Source organism: Colossoma macropomum, unplaced genomic scaffold, assembly GCF_904425465.1.
Source record: "Colossoma macropomum unplaced genomic scaffold, Colossoma_macropomum, whole genome shotgun sequence".
NCBI lineage: Eukaryota > Metazoa > Chordata > Actinopteri > Characiformes > Serrasalmidae > Colossoma > Colossoma macropomum.
Window position 1 is genome coordinate 9,731,371 of NW_023494808.1, and position 18,274 is coordinate 9,749,644.

At 40.7% G+C, this 18,274-nt stretch overlaps 1 protein-coding gene across 3 annotated transcripts in view; it reads right to left on the bottom strand.

Annotated features, from left to right (window-relative positions):
• tsc2 (TSC complex subunit 2) overlaps positions 1-18,274 on the bottom strand; it is a 76,782-nt gene that overhangs the window by 49,047 nt on the left and 9,461 nt on the right. For all 3 annotated transcript variants that reach the window (XM_036557675.1, XM_036557673.1, XM_036557672.1), the window contains exons 9-25: positions 15,288-15,361; positions 14,080-14,206; positions 13,311-13,454; positions 12,632-12,769; positions 11,081-11,184; positions 10,417-10,498; positions 10,034-10,189; positions 8,957-9,067; positions 7,642-7,764; positions 7,339-7,445; positions 6,662-6,815; positions 5,171-5,293; positions 3,632-3,766; positions 2,440-2,629; positions 1,922-2,015; positions 1,399-1,501; positions 1,154-1,248 (exon numbers count right to left, since the gene is read on the bottom strand). In XM_036557675.1, coding sequence (XP_036413568.1) covers positions 1,154-1,248; positions 1,399-1,501; positions 1,922-2,015; positions 2,440-2,629; positions 3,632-3,766; positions 5,171-5,293; positions 6,662-6,815; positions 7,339-7,445; positions 7,642-7,764; positions 8,957-9,067; positions 10,034-10,189; positions 10,417-10,498; positions 11,081-11,184; positions 12,632-12,769; positions 13,311-13,454; positions 14,080-14,206; positions 15,288-15,361 — 2,060 coding nt within the window. The remainder of the gene's footprint in view (positions 1-1,153; positions 1,249-1,398; positions 1,502-1,921; positions 2,016-2,439; positions 2,630-3,631; positions 3,767-5,170; positions 5,294-6,661; positions 6,816-7,338; positions 7,446-7,641; positions 7,765-8,956; positions 9,068-10,033; positions 10,190-10,416; positions 10,499-11,080; positions 11,185-12,631; positions 12,770-13,310; positions 13,455-14,079; positions 14,207-15,287; positions 15,362-18,274) is intronic.

Below are 18,274 nucleotides of genomic sequence, written 5' to 3' on the forward strand. Positions count from 1 at the left end.
TAAGTCAACACACCCTCTGCAAAGAGGAACACTTCTGCACATTTAATGCACAATTACTGTTTATTTGCTGAATTTACAGCTACACTATGTAAGCTCTGGGGATTTGGAGACCTCTCTGGTGGAAATGTGTAATGTCATGTATTTTGTAATGTGGGTTAGTGTTTAAGCCCTTCTGAGCAGATGAATCTGATGATTGAGATTCAGCTGAGAGAGAATTTAAAGAGAACTCAGTTAGAACTAAAAAGATGTGTCTTCTGAGGACATGAGTGAATTACCTACTGCTGTATTCATCGTATCTTCATCAGTACAAAGTTGCTTTTGCATTAGAGGCCTAAAGATCGAGCTGTTTGAGGCTGTGCGTGTGACATTAATACATAAAGACCTAAGACGTGGTTTGAAAAACTCCCGACCCGACACCTCTGACTTTCAAATGATTATTTCAGGCTTGACAGGGCGACTTACAGCAACGTATGCTCACCATATTTTAGCCTGTTTCTTTCTGACTCAGTAATGCTACTGACATAGTGCAGCTTAAATATATAACAAACTTAACATTTAACTACTGTGGCCTGTGCACACAAAACGTGGCACATTTTATATTTTATGATTTAGTTTTCCCAGCATGTTAAACTCAGCAAAGAAACTTCATTGTGCAAAAAAATTTGCAGACAAATGCCATATTTAAGGCACTTGTAATGTGACCAGGTGTCAGGTGTTCAGACTTTTGCCTCCAACTGTATATGTGCTGCATATATTTATTTATGCTTAAGTTGATGTTTGCTTGACTGTGGGATGTGTTCAGTGTAAATGGACAGAAAGAGAAAAACAAAGTTGACAGAGAAAGACAGAAAGAGAGAATATAAAGGTATAAAGATATAAACATATCCCACAGTCAGACCAATGTATGAGTGTATGAGTGAAAACAAAACAGTGAACTGCCATAAACACATCATAAGAATCAAACAGGTACTTAAATAAACAAACAAACAAACAACAAACAAACATCATATTATTAATCAATGTTATTGTCATCATTCCTAAAGAAACAAAACAATAAATAAATAAGTGAATCTTCAGTAAGCAAACAGAAAAGTGGTCATGTTTGAAGTCCTCGATGAGGAAAAACTACAGTCACGTGTGGATGCATGTGTACCTCTTCGGCCTCTCGTTCAGGCTGGTGCTGCGGGCTCGGAAACTGCTCTGCTCATGAGAGTCATCGAACGGGAGCAGAGCATTAGAGCGAAGACCCTGTCAAAGACAGACAGACAGACAGACAGACAGACAGACAGACAAAGAAAAAAGGAAGAGAGGGACTTTAAGAAACCACAAGTGCAGAACTGAAACATAAGTAAACAGAAAGAGTGAAAGAACAGTTTTGACTCTTTCACAAACGCACACCTTGGTGATGTACTGCACAAAGTCTTTCCTGAAGGGCAGCCTGCAGCGGATGAACCACATGGCGATCACATGATGGGCGAGAGACACTATATACTGATTAAACCTAGAGTAAGAGCGAGAGAAAGCAAGTGTGAATGAGAGAGAAAGAAAAAAAAATAAATAAAAACCATGCACGCACACACGCACGCACACGCACGGAGATTCACTCGAAAGAGGCCCTGAATATTCTGTAATAACTCTCGCTAGAAGCAATCTGAACGAAACAACAAGCATTGTGCTCCTCAGTATATGGAGCTTAACTTCCGTTTGCAACTTCCGGGTGCATAGCCCCGCACCCCTTCATGTGTCTGGCAGATTGTTTCATCCCAACAGAATATTCTGGGCCTATTTTGAGTGAATCTCCCTGTAGAACTATACACATATACATGTAAGTATACACGTGTGTGTGTCTGTGTGTGTCTTTCAGTCACTGGAGAGTGAGACGAGTGTGAGCGACTGGTGTGTGTTTGGCTGTGATACTCACTTGGAGGGGTTGGTGTAGGGCAGCGAGATCGCAAACACACTGACGTACTGCTCGGCAACGAAGTTAGCATACAGGTGAGGCAATCGCACCAGCGCTAGAGAGAGAGATAGACAGACAGATAGAGAAAGAGTAAGGGGGAGACAGAGAGAGGAGAGAGAGAGAGGAAGAGATGGAGAAAAGTGAGAGAGAGAGAGAGAGAGAGAGAGAGAGAGAGAGAGAGAGAGAGAGAGCACGCAACATCAAGATACCAGGTGCACAAGAATATATATATATATACATATATACATATATATATACACAAATATATAGGGAGTATATTAAATCATCAAAAAATCCTTCTGAATTCTTGCCCTACTTTCCCTTCACTGTACGTCATTTATAAATAAGTGAACTATAAAATAAAAAATAAAAGATTCATAAATAGTCTGAGAACTAAATAAACCAATACATTGGATAATCTCTAGTCACTGACTAATACATCAGTTCTCTGGGTCTGAGAGCTAAAGCTGGACACTTACTGGACAGGAACTCCAGCATGGGCGTCGCCATGGCGACAGTGGCGGAGATGTGCGTGAGCTTGACGATGAGGGCGGGGAGGAGTTTGATCATGATGTCTGGCATCTCAATCGTACACATGGTGAGAGCAACCACACACTGCTTAGCACAGCGATAGATCAGCCCCGTCTCCAAGCACTGAACCAGCTCCCTCTGAGAGAGAGAGAGAGAGAGAGAGAGAGAGAGAGAGAGAGAGAGAGAGAGAGAGAGAGAGAGGAGAAAAAGAGAGAGAAGAAAGAGAGAAAAATAGTAGAAAGAGAGAAAGTAGAAAGAGGAGAAAAAGAGAGAAAAATAGTAGAAAGAGAGAAAGTAGAAAGAGGAGAAAAAGAGAGAAAAATAGTAGAAAGAGAGAAAGTAGAAAGAGATAATAGAAAGAGAAAGAAAATAGAAAGAGAGAAAAAAAGAATAGAAAGAGAATGAAAGAAGAGAAAGAAGAGAGAAAATAGACAGAGAATAGAAAGAGGGAAAGAAGGAACAGAAAGATTGAAAGGAGAGAGAGAGAGAGAAAGAAGAGAAAAAGAAAATAGAAAGAAGAGACAGAAGAGAGATAAAGAAGAGAGGAGAAAGAGAGAAAGATAGTAGAAAGAGAAAGAGAGAATAGAAAGAGAGAATGAAAGATAGAAGAGAAAGAATAGAGAAAAAATAGAACAGAAAGAGAGAAAGAAGTAACAGAAAGATAGAAAGGAGAGAGAGAAAGAGAAAGGAGAGAGAAAGAAAGAACAGAGGAGAAAGATGAGAGAAAGAGAAAACGAATATTAGAAAGAGAGAAAAAGAATGGTACAAAGAGAGATAGAAAAAACAGAAAGAGAGAAAGAAAGAAGAGAGAGAAAGAACAAAAAGATAAAAAAAGAACAAAAAGATAGACAGAGAAAGAATAGAAAGAGAAAGAATAGAGAGAGAAAGAATAGAAAGAGAAAGAATAGCGAGAAAAAGAAAAGCAGAAAAAAGGAGAGAGAGAGAGAGAGAGAGAGAGAGAGAAAAGGTCACATTTTTGTTTTTTTTTCCAATATGTTGAAATCAGTAAATAAACAGTAACTGTGATAAACCGTCATAATTAAGTGGGTCTCTGTAGAGGACAGACTGACTTCACATGAAAATGAACTAAACTGAATTTGATCAGGTGTTCAACCTTTGGCGTGGGACAGTGTGTGTTACCTGTCTGGACTGCTCCAGATAGCTGTGGTAGGACGTGAGGGCGGTCAGAACCGGAACTACTGCCAGCTGCACGTCAGTCCGCGAAAAACCATCTGGAGTCCGTTTCAGTCTGTCTGAGATCAGACGATCGGTCACCTACACACACAAACACACATCACCGTGGTCATCACGACTGTCAGACAGGTCACACGCATACTGTACTGGGTTTAGTGGGGAGTGATGACCGGGTGGTGGGACACTGTCCCACTAAATGAGTCTCTGTACGTTTCACAAACTGAACATTACAATTCAAACCTGCTACATGCAGCTTCTGCTTTTTCCCCCCCACTTAAAATGAAAGAGTACTTTGGGATTAATAAATTTTTTAATGACATTAGGTCTGGACAGTAGGGCAATGTAATCAAATATCGTAGATGATGGACAAGTAACCCGGCGCTGATGTGTAAATGATAATCTCTGTTTTGGAAAAAGAATGAAGAGATTTAGAGAGGACTAATCTACAGTTAAACAGCTTGGAAATATGTCAGGTGTGCATTAGTCACTGTCTTCTGAGAGAGAGGGGGAGGGAGAAATTGCACAATGGTCAGCTTCCGCTTCATCTGTTTGCTGCTTTTTATTATTTTCCATGGAAAAAAACACTCGAGCAGTAAAGAACAACGCTTTTTGCTTACATCAGTCCTTTTCACACCATCACAAAACTTAAAAAGGGAAGTAATGTGCTAAGTCGAAGCAGTCATGTTACAAAATCAACCAATCACGTAACCCCACACGTGGCGCCGGGAGCAGATAACTTCCACATGCGCAGTGGGCCGCACAGATTTGCTGGAAGTGAAGCCCAGACCACTGATTTCAGGAGGACCAGTGATCAGTTCTCTGAACCGTTCCTGGGCTCGAAAACAGCTTTCAGATTTCACCAGACGTACTGAACTCACAGAGCAAAAGGACCTGGTTCCGTAAAAAAGCTCGTGTGAAAACGCCCTAAAACAACACAGCTAAAGTGACTGGGTTTTACCCAAGAGCAGCTAAGTAGGCTCTAACCTGGAGAGAAAGTTCTCCTGGTGCCTGGCCGCTGCTGTTTATTTAATTAGGTTCAGTCTATCTGCTGCATTGAGAGCCTCTTGGTGCAAGATCAGCTTATTTAACACCTTATTTTATATAAAACTTTACTTCATAGATCATCATGGTCATCTCACCATCACTTAAAAATGTATAAAAATGTTGTGGCCAGGCACATCAGGCAATAGGCAAGAACTCCAGCTAATGTATAAACTGCATCTGTACAGATTTCAGCAGCATTTATGTACTAAAAAGGATTTGTAAAAATAATTTGTTATATTATTCTTGTCCTATAAAAAGTTTGTGCTATAAAAAGTTTAGATTAAGTCCACACTATCAAATGAACTGTAGAAAAAAAAAATCTTGATTAGTCTTATTAATTATTAATCTTGTGCTATTAAACAATCCATAGAAATAAGCCCAGGGTTTATAAATCCTATGCTACAAAATGAACCATAGAACCCAGGTTATATTAACCCATACCATGGAGCAGAGAGTGGAGCAGAGCTGATCTACACTGCAGGGGGATGTAAGCAGCAAGACTTTATATTGTAGAGTCCATGGCATCTTATCCAGAACCAGCTTCAGCACCTTCCAGTCTGTTTCCTACAAAACACAAAACACACGATTTGAAAAGGTTATTATTATTATTATTATTATTTATTTTTTTACTATTTATGTCCCACAAGATTTAACACAGTTCAGAAAAACTGCCCCATGTCAACTATAGCACTGGTTCTCTGCTTAGTTCATGAAACCTTATAAAAAGTTACTAATGCAAAACAAAAACAACCCACAACACACAGGATAACGCGGCACTGTGTTTAGGACTTAGTCATGTGCCAACCGTAGCCATGTGGTATGCCTCTGATCCAGAACACTGGGCCACCTCCCAGGAGCAGGAAGGGAACAGCACAATGTTTAATCGTTTTTGCATATCTTCCTCCGGGGGAGGCCAACATGACAGTACTTAGTCAGAATATGTTCTTCTGAGCGTTTTTGGTAGTATTTCTTTAAAATGGTGCCGCTGACTCATTTTGTCTGTTTCTACTCAACCGCTGAAAGAAGAAACATTGTGATGCATATTATCATGAAAATTATTGCGATATTATACACCGATCAGACACAACATGATGACCACCTCCTTGTTTCTACGCTCATTGTCCATTTTATCAGCTCCTCTTACTATATAGGTGCACTTTGTAGTTCTACAGTTACAGACTGTAGTCCATCTGTTTCTCTGCATACTTTGTTAGCCCCCTTTTACCCTGTTCTTCAGTGGTCAGGACCCCCATGGACCCTCACAGAGCAGATACTATTTGGGTGGTGGATCATTCTCAGCACTCCAGTAACACTGATGTGGTGGTGGTGTGTTAGTGTGTGTTGCGCTGGTCTGAGTGGATCAGACACAGCAGTGCTGCTGGAGTTTTTAAACACCTCAGTGTCACTGCTGGACTGAGAATAGTCCACCAACCAAAAATATCCAGCCAACAGAGTCCTGTGGGCAGCATCCTGTGACCACTGATGAAGGACTAGAGGATGACCAGCACATACTGTGCAGCAGCAGATGAGCTATAGTCTCTGACTTTACATCTACAAGGTGGACTGACAAGGTAGGAGTGTCTAATAGAGTGGACAGTGAGTGGACACAGTGTTTAAAAACTCCAGCAGCACTGCTGTGTCTGATCCACTCACAACAAAGTATGCAGAGAAACAGATGGACTCCAGTCTGTAACTGTAGAACTACAAAGTGCACCTATATAGTAAGTGGAGCTGATAAAATGGACAATGAGCGTAGAAACAAGGAGGTGGACATAATGTTATGCCGGACCTGTGTATTTCTTCATATTGATACAGACCGTCTGCAGGAACAACACTTCGCATCACTTCAATGGCAATGAGCAGAGCTGAGCCCTTTAAGACATCGGCTCTCTAATCTGAGGGTGTTCATATATACACGTGCATACAGTGTACCGTTTTGAGGCACTGCAGCAGCACACTGAAAGCGAGGCTGTAGGGCAGGTAGGCGGTGCGGATGGACGTGGACGGGGCTGCAGGGGCGGGGCTTCCTGCTGGTGGTGAAACGGTGCCTGCTGGCTTTTTCTCCGCTTCCCTCTTCTCCATCCCACTGCAGATCAACAGGAGATATACAGGAGAAAGAGAGAGGGATACAGTAAGACAGAGCTGAGGCAGTGGTCATTATGTATACTGCATATTTTGAGCTGGACATTTAATGTTTTAGGTTTTATCTTCATTGCAGAACATATGTCTGTTGACTGGATCTTTAAGTACATCATTTAACAGACTCTGGCTTAAGAGTGTAAAATACATAGATACTATGATTTTGTCACTACAGTGACTTTAATAATATCCAATAAAGTATACGCTTACCATTTACTTATTAATGTACTTATTATTTATTTATTTACTTACTTACTCATTTATTCATTAATTTAGGTCAAATTAAACAAAGCTCACAGCTGAGGAAGAATTCTGACCCATACACCAGACGAATCATTACACTGCCCACTACTACTATAAAGCACTGCCTCTCATGGCCTGCCGCTTTGTTATTTGGGTGAATTGTATGGGTCGACACATATGAGACTGAAAAGCAAGCCACGAAAACAAGTTTGTGTGTGTGTGTTTACCCCACGTCACAACAGCAGTAGGGGCTGAATCTGAGCACTCCATCTTTATTGGGCACCCCCAAACGATGGAGAGAGTCAGCCCTCATCAACAACAAGTAATCGAACACCTGAGGGAGAGATGGGGGGTGGTATTAATCACATGGTCAATGATCACACCAAACAGCTCAATGCTAATCAAGTGGAGCCTGTCCATCTGCTCTACCTACTGACTATTATCTCATAAATAATTGCAATTAATGATTAAATTGTCTTTGGTTCATTGTTGGAAACTATTAAAATAACCTTTAAGGAGTGACCTCTGACCTGTAGGCGTATGGAGCTGGCGAGGGTGGAGCAGTATTTGTTTTTGTAGTGTAGCTGCAGGTGGCTGATCAGTAACTCGTACACTCGACTCGCATGACTGGCTGGAAGACTGTACAGCTTACTCTGGAGAGAGAGAGAGAGAGAGAGAGAGAGAGAAGATAGAAAAAGAAAGAAAGAGAGAGACATTCAAAATATGAAACAGAGAGGAGGGAAAGGGATAAAGTGAGGGATGAGGTGAAACGCTCCATTCTAGAGAAACTCAGAACTGTTCACAGTGGTGGTGAAGGGAACCAGACGTCTGAAGGGTTTAATGCCTGTGAGGCTGTTTTCACACCTCGTTTGGGATTTTGTGATATTGAATCTTTCCATTTGGTTTAGTTGGTTTCTCACTGCAAAGTGCACCAAATTATAGTCTCACATTTGAGACCGTCTTTGTTCAAAGCCTCTTACTTTTCTTGAAAATAAAGACCCTTAATGCCTATCTGTCGCAAAGTCAAAGCAATACCAATAAAACTTCTGCTTCATGATTGGTTTCTCAATTTGAATGTGACCAATCAGGCCGTTGATCCAATAGGTTCTGGGATCTGTGTGCCAAAATCAAACATATCGCTTCGCTATTAATTTATTGCTTGTCTGCAAATAACGATATAAGTGTCAATCAAGAACTGTAAAAACAGGCAGGTTATGCAGACAGTATAGTGCTAACGTGCTGCCAGACGCAGAGAAAAACAGGCTCTGATGTTGATTTGCCTCCTTTGGTGCAGCCCGTCACAAAAACGCGTTCCCACCAGCAGCGATTTTTGGCAGGACCACTAACAGGTTCACTTGTTTAGTGCGCACCCAAGTGTGTTCGATAGGTCCCGGGTAGGTGTGAAGGTGCGCTATAAGCTCCCTCACAGAATGTTATTACACAACATGGTTATGAATGCGATGCCTGACGCCTGAGACAGATTTAAGATTTTTACCTAAAATGTATTGTTTTAAATCCATTTATGGTGGAGAGATACATGCAGGGTGTTATAAGGTTAAATAACCCCCAAAGAAAACCTATTTTTTCAGATTTATCAATATTTTAATAAAATGTCTATATTTGTGCTGTAGATATTGTGACCCCTGGTTCCTATCAGCACCACTGTAAAGAAATCTGAGTCAGTAAGTTTCTCTACAGTGAACCATTTCACATCACACCACTCTGAATGACTGTTTACATCTCAACCACTAAACTACGCAGAAATTTTGAAACACTAGTGGAATCCCCCTTTAAATAAGTGCTGTGAGGAGGGTCAGGACACTGAGACAGTGAGACACTGTATACCTGCAGTATCTCCAGCAGGCCCAATACGGCAGTTTTGACGTCCTCCATCGGAGACTCAGCTGACTGATCCCGCTCTCCATCCACAGCACACGTCAATGGACGACTCGCCACCTACAGCACAGGAGGAGACAGTCATACACATTACACACACTGTGCGTACCCTTACACAAACAGCAACAAACAATATAGCACATAAACTGATTACACGCAAAGATTTTTGCCAATCTGATTAAATACATTCCGATTATAGATGAAGACTGAGGTGTTTATGCTCACTCTACTCAACAATCTGATCGAAAATCTCTGTTTACATGCTCACTACAAGTAATGAGATCCAAACTTACGCACATACGTACAGTACCGCTTAGTGTAGACGTTACCATGACAACGAGCATCACGTGAGTCCAGTCAGAGTGAGATGAGCAGCAGTGAGCAGTGCTTGTGTTTTTAATGACTTTAAAATGATGTCAGACTCAGGAAAACGTCCTTCACATGTCCTTATTAAAGAAGGCCGAGAGGAAGACGTCGTGTTCTGAGACACATAAGCTGGACGTCCGTCCCACCGCCGTCTTTTAAAGATCAGAGCATAAACTTCGTCTCCTCTGCAGACCAGTTTCTGCTCCGCCATGTTGAACGGTATAAACTTTCACTATGACGTGACGAACATGATCAGAACATACTTAAACTTTCTGATTGGGAATGTAATCAGATACAGATGTTTTATTCTTCTATTTAACTGATTATTTACAGGGTTACCCACCTCGTTCAGTCGGATAGAAACTGTATTCCAAATGGTCTCAATCAGACTAGTCTATTCCGACTGAGGTGTTTATATGGACGTCAGAGCACAGAAGAAGCCTAGAACTCTGCTTGGACGACTGAACTTTGCACGTATTTTGGCCACACACACACAAAGGGGCTAACAGTTAGCGAGCTAAGTGCCTGGTTAGCTGTAATGTAATGCAGCCAAAAATATGTTTATGTTTCTGCAAATGTAAATGCTACTCTCAGATAAATTAGCAGATCCCCCCCTGATTTAATACAAGGTTCCTCCCCAGCCCCACAGTCTCATCTGACCCTCTCGATGATGTCCAGCAGGCTGTTGAAGTGGTGCGTGTTGCAGCCCTCAGCCAGATCCACCAGCAGCTGGGTGGCCTGTTTACGGACAGACAGATCTCTGTCCTCCGCTATCTGTCCCAGCTGAGGGATCACAACCACCTCTATCAGCTCCTCCTGCAGGGGGCGCAACAGCACAGCAAGGCAGACAGAAAGAGGGAGAGAGTGAGACAGACAGATTTTAAAGGCTGTCCAACTTTCTGGCAGTTCTAAATGAATAAAGGAAGCATTACTGTAGTTGCAATACGACATTTAGTAATTACAGCACTGTTACAGTTCATTAATGATTCACTTGCTGTTGGAGAGACAGACGGGAAAAGAAAGGGACTGTGAGAAACACTGACCTCGTACAGCTGCCTGTTGGTGCTGAGGACGAAGGAGAGGATGTGCAACACTTTAATTCTGATCACACTACGCGTCTCATTCCTGAGACACAGAGAAAGAGAGAGCGCAAGGGAGAGAAAAAAAAGAGAGATAGAGAGAAAAGAGAAGAGAGACAGAGAGGTGAAAAGGTCAACACGTACATAATTTGGCAGAGATGTTTATTTGAGGCCCTGTAACTATTAGAAATAGTTTGCTCTAAAAAACTGTCCATCATTTGTTCTACTGGCTCCTTAATAACACACAGTGCTCTCATGGTGGTTGCGACAGTTCACAGAAATACTGTTGTACACAATTTCATGTATGAGGATTGGGTGACGGGGTTGCCCTAACAAATGAGCCTGTCATTACAAATAAAGCCGATTACATGTAGCTCCTACTTTTTCACACGTGAAATGACAGAGTTCCACTGGTCTACTTTATAAGGACGAGGCCATTTTCATCTTAGTTTAATTTTAATTATTTAAGTTCCAGTACTTAAAGCTTTTCTAGCACCAGTGCTATCTGCTCAAAACATTTATGTGCTGCCCTGAAACCTACTGAACAGTTCTCCACCGCCTGAAGTCAGTAATGAGCAGCGCTGTGTGTGTGTGTGCGCGTGTGTGTGTGTGTGTGTGTGTGTGAGACCTGAAGAATTTCTCCATGAGGCGGTGCAGGCTCTGGATCCAGCCGTCTTTTGCGGGTTGGATGGACTGAGCTCGGTACGAGATCAGAGTCAGCACTGACGCATCCTACAACACACACGTCAATCAATTCATTCATTAAAAAGTAAATTAAGCAATTTAAGTAATCTAATATTATCTTAATTTATCCTATCTGCCAAACATCTCACATCACTGACATGTTCAGTTCATCAACCAACTAAACATTATACATCCATTAAATGTTAATCTACAGGACATTATGAAATGCCAGCCACAATCTGCAACAACTGTAGAAAACACACACTAGTGGCAGCATCACAAACACCATCATACCACAAGCCTGAAACAAATTAATTAACGTGTCAAAGTAAGACACATTAAATCAGTTACTAATTAAATTAGTTTCTTATTAGCAAGTCTCACAAGCCAGCTTTATTTCTACCCACTGAGATTTTTCATGTATATAAAGTTGTACACCAAAGACTGGGGACCCCTGATTACTCATCACATCAACTCCAGTCCTGGAGGGCCGGCCCTCCAAGACCGGAATTGTCCACCCCTGCTTTAAGTGAAAATAAGTCAACACGTCCTCTACGGAGAACAATCTTCTGCATATTTTAATGGACAATTTTGTTTATTTGCTAAAATTAACATGTTTGGAAAAAAAATATCGGCTTGTTCAAAAGTTATGGAAATATGTATGGGTCATTGACATGATGTACATTTTTTTTGTAACCAAGTCTATTATTTTCCCAAAAAATAATATAATAAATACATGCCATAAATCAAACTATTCAACAATACCTTTTATGTGAAAAACTAAATTCATTTTAGTTTCTTTTTGCCTCCAAAGTTTATAAATGTCAGGTGGAACAACCGTCCAACCATATTTGTTGAATAAGTAAACTATCAAAAAAGGTAGTTGAATTTAATAAAATTCTAAACAACATAGTTTGGCATGATTTTATGTTTGAAAACTTCAAAATAAAAATCATATTGCAAAATAAGACAACTTCCTCAAATGTCAGGCGGCACAACCACAAACAAAAGACTTACTCTGACATGCTTTTACGAAAGAGGGCCCAGAGTACTGTATCATAAAGAGGACCCCATTTGAAAAAGAATGTGTTAATGTTTATTTATTTGAAATAAAATGTAAATATAAATTAAAGTACAGGCAATTAAAAGCTCTAATAAGACTAAACGTAAAATAAATAAATATATGAAATTTATGAAAAAACACGATTTGCAAACAATAAAAGATTAATAAATAAATAAATAAAAATAATAAATTGTTGCCATATTTAAGTGTGGTCCTTGGCCTGTAATGGCCTATTCAATTTTCCACAGCAACCACAGTGCACAGCATGTCTTCTAAATGATATGATATTATGAATATTGATTATCAGGTTGCCTTCAAGGTAAAATAAAACTTGTATAGCAAGAACATGGAGACCATTCACGAGTGAACGAATGAATGAACGAACAAATGAATGAATGTGTAAGCTTCTAGAAGAAAATGGAAGGTACTGACGGGTCGTTTATCAGCGCATTTCTCCACCAGGCTGAAGAACCTCTCAGAGGATCCGTGGAAGTCGTTCTGCTCATAAAGCTCCTCCACCGTGCTCAACAGCTCAAACACAATGGCCTTCAGCTCCGGACTGCCTATAGTCTATTGACACACACAGACAGACAGACAGACAGACATGGAGCAGTGCTGAGTGCTTCAGTAAGTACTGATCACCTGTGAGTACAGCAGTGTGCAAATGTCAGTAGCACACCTGATTAAATGAAAGACTGATTAGATAAACTAGGATTTTAATGGTAATTATAAATAACGGACTTCCTCGAGGAGAGCTGTGGAAATGGTTCAGCTAACAATCACACACAGAACAATCATAATGGAGTTTTTATTTACTTATTTGTATCTCCAAAATGGCAAAAAATTACAGTAAAGTTAATGGTAACTTTACAAGAGAAGGAAAAAAAATGATCTCGGATTTTTTGCACATGAATGTACTTTATTTATATTATATAAGCAATTTTGGACCATTTCTACCGTTCCCTTCATCATGAAATCCAGACGCAATATAAAGCACGGCTGCTGTTTTCAAAATAAATAGAAAAAAAAACATGATAAAAATGGAGAAGGTTTTGTTCCAGTAGCGAAGGTATGCTTGACCTGTGTTCCATCTTTCTCTGTGACTGTGTACCTGTATCTGCTGCAGTAGTCTCTCTATAATGGCCAGCAGGATGTCCCAGGTGACCACCTGCAGATCTTTGCCGTATTTCTTTATGAGCCGTGTGATGGACAGGACGATCTCATAGGAAACCACCTCGTTAGCACAGTTCATAGCCTGGGTCAGAAGGTCAGAATCAGGAAATGTAAAATAATGTGAAATCAAATTTACAGTCCACCCCCCCCAACCCCACCCCAAGACATGCTTGGTGTCTGAATTTTGCTTCTTTAGTTTTACACTGGAGCTACAAGGCTAATGTAGCTAATGGCTTGCTTATGTACACCAATCAGCATCGTGTAAGCTGTATACCTAATAAAATACCCATTACAATAAATGACAAAATATATGAAACGGGCCCTTCGGAAAGTAACCCCACCAAAATGTAACACTCTTCACTTCCTTCTGGTGGTGTATAGCATTCAGACATCTCATTGGTTCTCTTAAATTAGAGAGAAGCTAATTTGCGTATTGAGAATCCTAATTTACCACCTTTTTTTTAACCCCTTACATGGCCAGGGTTCTCCGGTGGGCCCAAAGAATAGCTCAACTAGTTTGCATTGAAGTCCCTGCAGTTACTGAATAATAAGTGTTAGTATGTAGTAAGTCTGGGATTTTAAGGGGTCAAACTTTCACGACTACTTGAATTCTCAAACTTTCTGGTTCATCCCTTATCTTTCTTATAGAGGCTCCACTTTGTCCTGGCAGAGGTAATATTTTGGGCAACAGACCCAGAGATACTCACCTTGTAGAAAGAGGGCAGCACCAGCGTGGGTGTGTTTTTGAGAGCGGGGAGTCTGTGAGCCCCCCACAGCGCCATGCCAACAAAAAACACAGCCCCCCTCAACAGTGCAGCGTCCTCCATATAGGCCCTGAAAAAGAGACCAGGTTGAAAGCCAGAAGTCAAACACATACAGTTTATCTGGACAGTAAGTGTTTATTAGTGTAGATAAACACTAACATTAGAATAAAGACAAATAAATAAATAAGTAAACAGTCCATTGTGATTGTTCAGTGGGGTGTCAGCTTAAACCAGGAGTCTAGCAATTACATTTACCCTCCAATGCCTAGTTTATCAATCATCAATCCTTCATTAAATTAAATCAGGTGAAGGAATTTAAAGCTACTCCACGGCTGGAATGCAGTGAGAAGAAGTCACAAACCAAGCCTGTGTTCTTCTGTACTAATCATGTCAACAAGTTCACTGAAAACGACATTCTTGCTGCTTTTACTGCATTTTATGGAGCTATAAAACACAGTAAAAGCAGCAAGAATCCAACGTTATATGGAGTTTTACTGGCTAAAACATTCGTCACTGCAGACTTTTACACACCACTGTCCAGTTCTGCTACATGGTCAGTTTAGAAAAGGATATACAACAATAGTACAACAAATATATCTGAGATTACAAAATATCAAGAACGTTTTTTGCTCCAGTCATGTACATGGACATATTTGTTTTAAAAACCCACTTTCATAAATCTCAAAAAATAGAGATACAGTTGTAAACAAAAGGTTTGGCACTCGTGGTTAAATGACATGTACTGATTTTCACTGAGACAATCAATGCGCCATAACTTTGAAACAGCCTACATTTTATGTTTTAAATCTTCCTCCCACCTCCTAATGTTTTAAATTCAGCAAATAAACAGGTACTGTGTATTAAAATCAAAAAGTAGTTTCAAATTCATACCACAAAGACCCCTCATTTACATATATCCACCTACTCAGCCTACAGAAGTTTAGCCCCACCCATTCACAATGAAGTTATAAAGAGTGTTTCAGCCCAGACTGCTGAATGTGGCACAACACAGGAGAGAAACAGACAACAGAGCTCATTTACATACATCAGTCTTAAAGACAAAGTAACTAAAACAGCCTGTTTAATGAATTAGGACTGTTTTTATTATTATTATATTATTTATTATAACATAAAAATCACACCCATGTTACCTTTCCTCCATGATGCGGCACATGGTGTAGATGGCACTGTGGCCCAGGTGAGTCCCCAGCACTTTACGCATAAGCTACACACAAACACAGCGAAAGAGAGAGTCAAGCCTTTGGCCTCTGAAACCCAATTAGAAACATTCAGGCGAGTTATGACAAAGGTACTTCATAGATGTCGACCCCTGGAGACAGTGAGGCAGTAACCCTGACAGCCACAGCCTCCAAACTGTATACATTCACTGATATCTATACAGAACATTTATAGCATTAAAATCAAATGAGAGAGAGCTACTACTACATAGTTATTATATAATATAGCGCATTTGACTAGCTGTTGTAGTTCCCATTAATTATATTAGTTCTAGAGTACACTAGATTGATTCTGGAGTAGTTATAGTATATAAACAAAATATAAAACAATTTCCATTAAACCCAAACATTAGATTTTTACGTATATTCAACAGTTTTTGTTCTAGAACCCACATTGATTTCATTAGAGTTAATTCTAAAAACCAAACACAGATTCTATCTAGCCTTTACTACACTTCTACATTTTAGCCTCAGGGCCTAAACAGAGCTTCTATCATGTTTTCTAGAACCCAAAAAATGAACTGCCATACTTTTAGTCCTAGAACCCATAAATTTAATTCTACAATCCTAGAACAGATTCTGTTGCTTTTAGTTCTAGAACCCAAACACAGATTTCATTACACTTGTAGTCCTAGAAACCAAATACAGATTCTATCCAGCCTTTTATTCTAGAACCAAAACAGAAATTCATTCATACTTTCAGTCCTACACTGTTAGAAATAAAGGTTCTGTGCAGGTACAAACAATGTAAATGTTCCCTCAAAAGGTACAACAGTGGTCTTAAGATCCGATTGTGAACCTTAAATAAGTAAATAAGTAAGAAAAGTACATGTGTACCTTTTCATAACCGAATGTTTTAAAACAGAACAGTAAAATAAAAAGCCTGGAGACGAGACGGGGTGTGTGGAGTCAGTACAGTTTAGAGAATATAATTTCAGTGGATTACGGAACAATTATGTTCCCTGAATAAAGGTACTGAGATGTACCCTTGAGGGAACCACCCCAGTGACAAGAGGGGCACTGCCCCAGAAACAGTTTAGTACCTTTATTTCTGAATGTAGAACCCAAACAGACTCTCAGATATGCAATACAACAAACTCAATTCCAAAACAGTTGGGACAGTAGGTAAAATACAAATAAAACTTACTTTGACCTGTATTTAAACAAAAACAGTACAAAGACAAGATATTTAACATGTTATCTTCTCAACTTTGTATTTTTGTAAATATTTGCTCATTCTGAACTTGATGCCTGCAATATGTTCCAAAAAAAGTTGAGATGGGTGTAATTTAAGACTAGGAACGCTGCAAAAATGTTCCAAAAAAACATCTTTCACAAGTGAAGCAATCATGCATGGACACAGAATGAATCTAGGAAAGGCACAGTCCTTTATGAGTGAGGAAGGGTCAAGACTAACCACTTTGAGAAACATGCATCAGCAAAAAATCCAACAGTTTAAAACTTTCCCCAACCAGGCACTGCAAGGATTTGGGGTATTCTGCCCTCCACGGTGCACATCATCAAAAGATTTAGGAATCTAGAAATCTCTGTGCGTAAAGGACAAGGCCTAAAACCACAAGTGAGCGTCCTTGACCTTCGACTTCTCAGATAGCACTGCATTAAAAACCGGCATGCTTCTGTAGTTCATATCATTACATGGGCATCACAGGTTAAAACTGTACTATGCACAGTGGAAGTCATGTCAATAGTGTCCTCATGAGCTCATCTGAAATGGGCTGATGATCAGTCCTAGAGCCCAAACACAGCTTGTACCACATTTGAGCCCTGGAGCCCAAACACAGCTTCTACCACATTTGAGCCCTAGAGCCCAAACACAGCTTCTACCACATTTGAGCCCTGAAGCCCAAACACAGCTTCTACCACATTTGAGCCCTGGAGCCCAAACACAGCTTCTATCACATTTGAGCCCTAGAGCCCAAACACAGCTTCTACCACATTTGAGCCCTAGAGCCCAAACACAGCTTCTACCACATTTCAGCCCTGGAGCCCAAACACAGCTTCTACCACATTTGAGCCCTGGAGTCTAAACACAGCTTCTACGTTTGCATCCTAGAGCCCAAACACGGCTTTAACCATGTTTGCGTCCTACAGCCCAAACAAGGCTTCTACCACGTTTACGGCCTAGAGCCTAAACACAGCTTCTATGTTTGCATCATAGAGCCCAAACACAGCTTCCATCATGCTTGCAATCTACAGCCCAAACATGGCTTCTACCGCATGCGCGTCCCAGAGCCCAAACACGGCTTCTATCACATTTGAGCCCTGAAGCCCAAACACAGCTTCTACCACATTTGAGCCCTGGAGCCCAAACACAGCTTCTACCACATTTGAGCCCTGGAGCCCAAACACAGCTTCTACCACATTTGAGCCCTGAAGCCCAAACACAGCTTCTACCACATTTGAGCCCTGGAGCCCAAACACAGCTTCTACCACATTTGAGCCCTGGAGCCCAAACATAGCTTCTACCACATTTGAGCCCTGGAGCCCAAACACAGCTTCTACCACATTTGAGCCCTAGAGCCCAAACACAGCTTCTACCACATTTGAGCCCTAGAGCCCAAACACAGCTTCTACCACATTTGAGCCCTAGAGCCCAAACACAGCTTCTATCACATTTGAGCCCTAGAGCCCAAACACAGCTTCTACCACATTTGAGCCCTAGAGCCCAAACACAGCTTCTACCACATTTGAGCCCTAGAGCCCAAACACAGCTTCTATCACATTTGAGCCCTGAAGCCCAAACACAGCTTCTACCACATTTGAGCCCTGGAGTCCAAACACAGCTTCTACGTTTGCATCATAGAGCCCAAACACAGCTTCCATCATGCTTGCAATCTACAGCCCAAACATGGCTTCTACCGCATGCGCGTCCCAGAGCC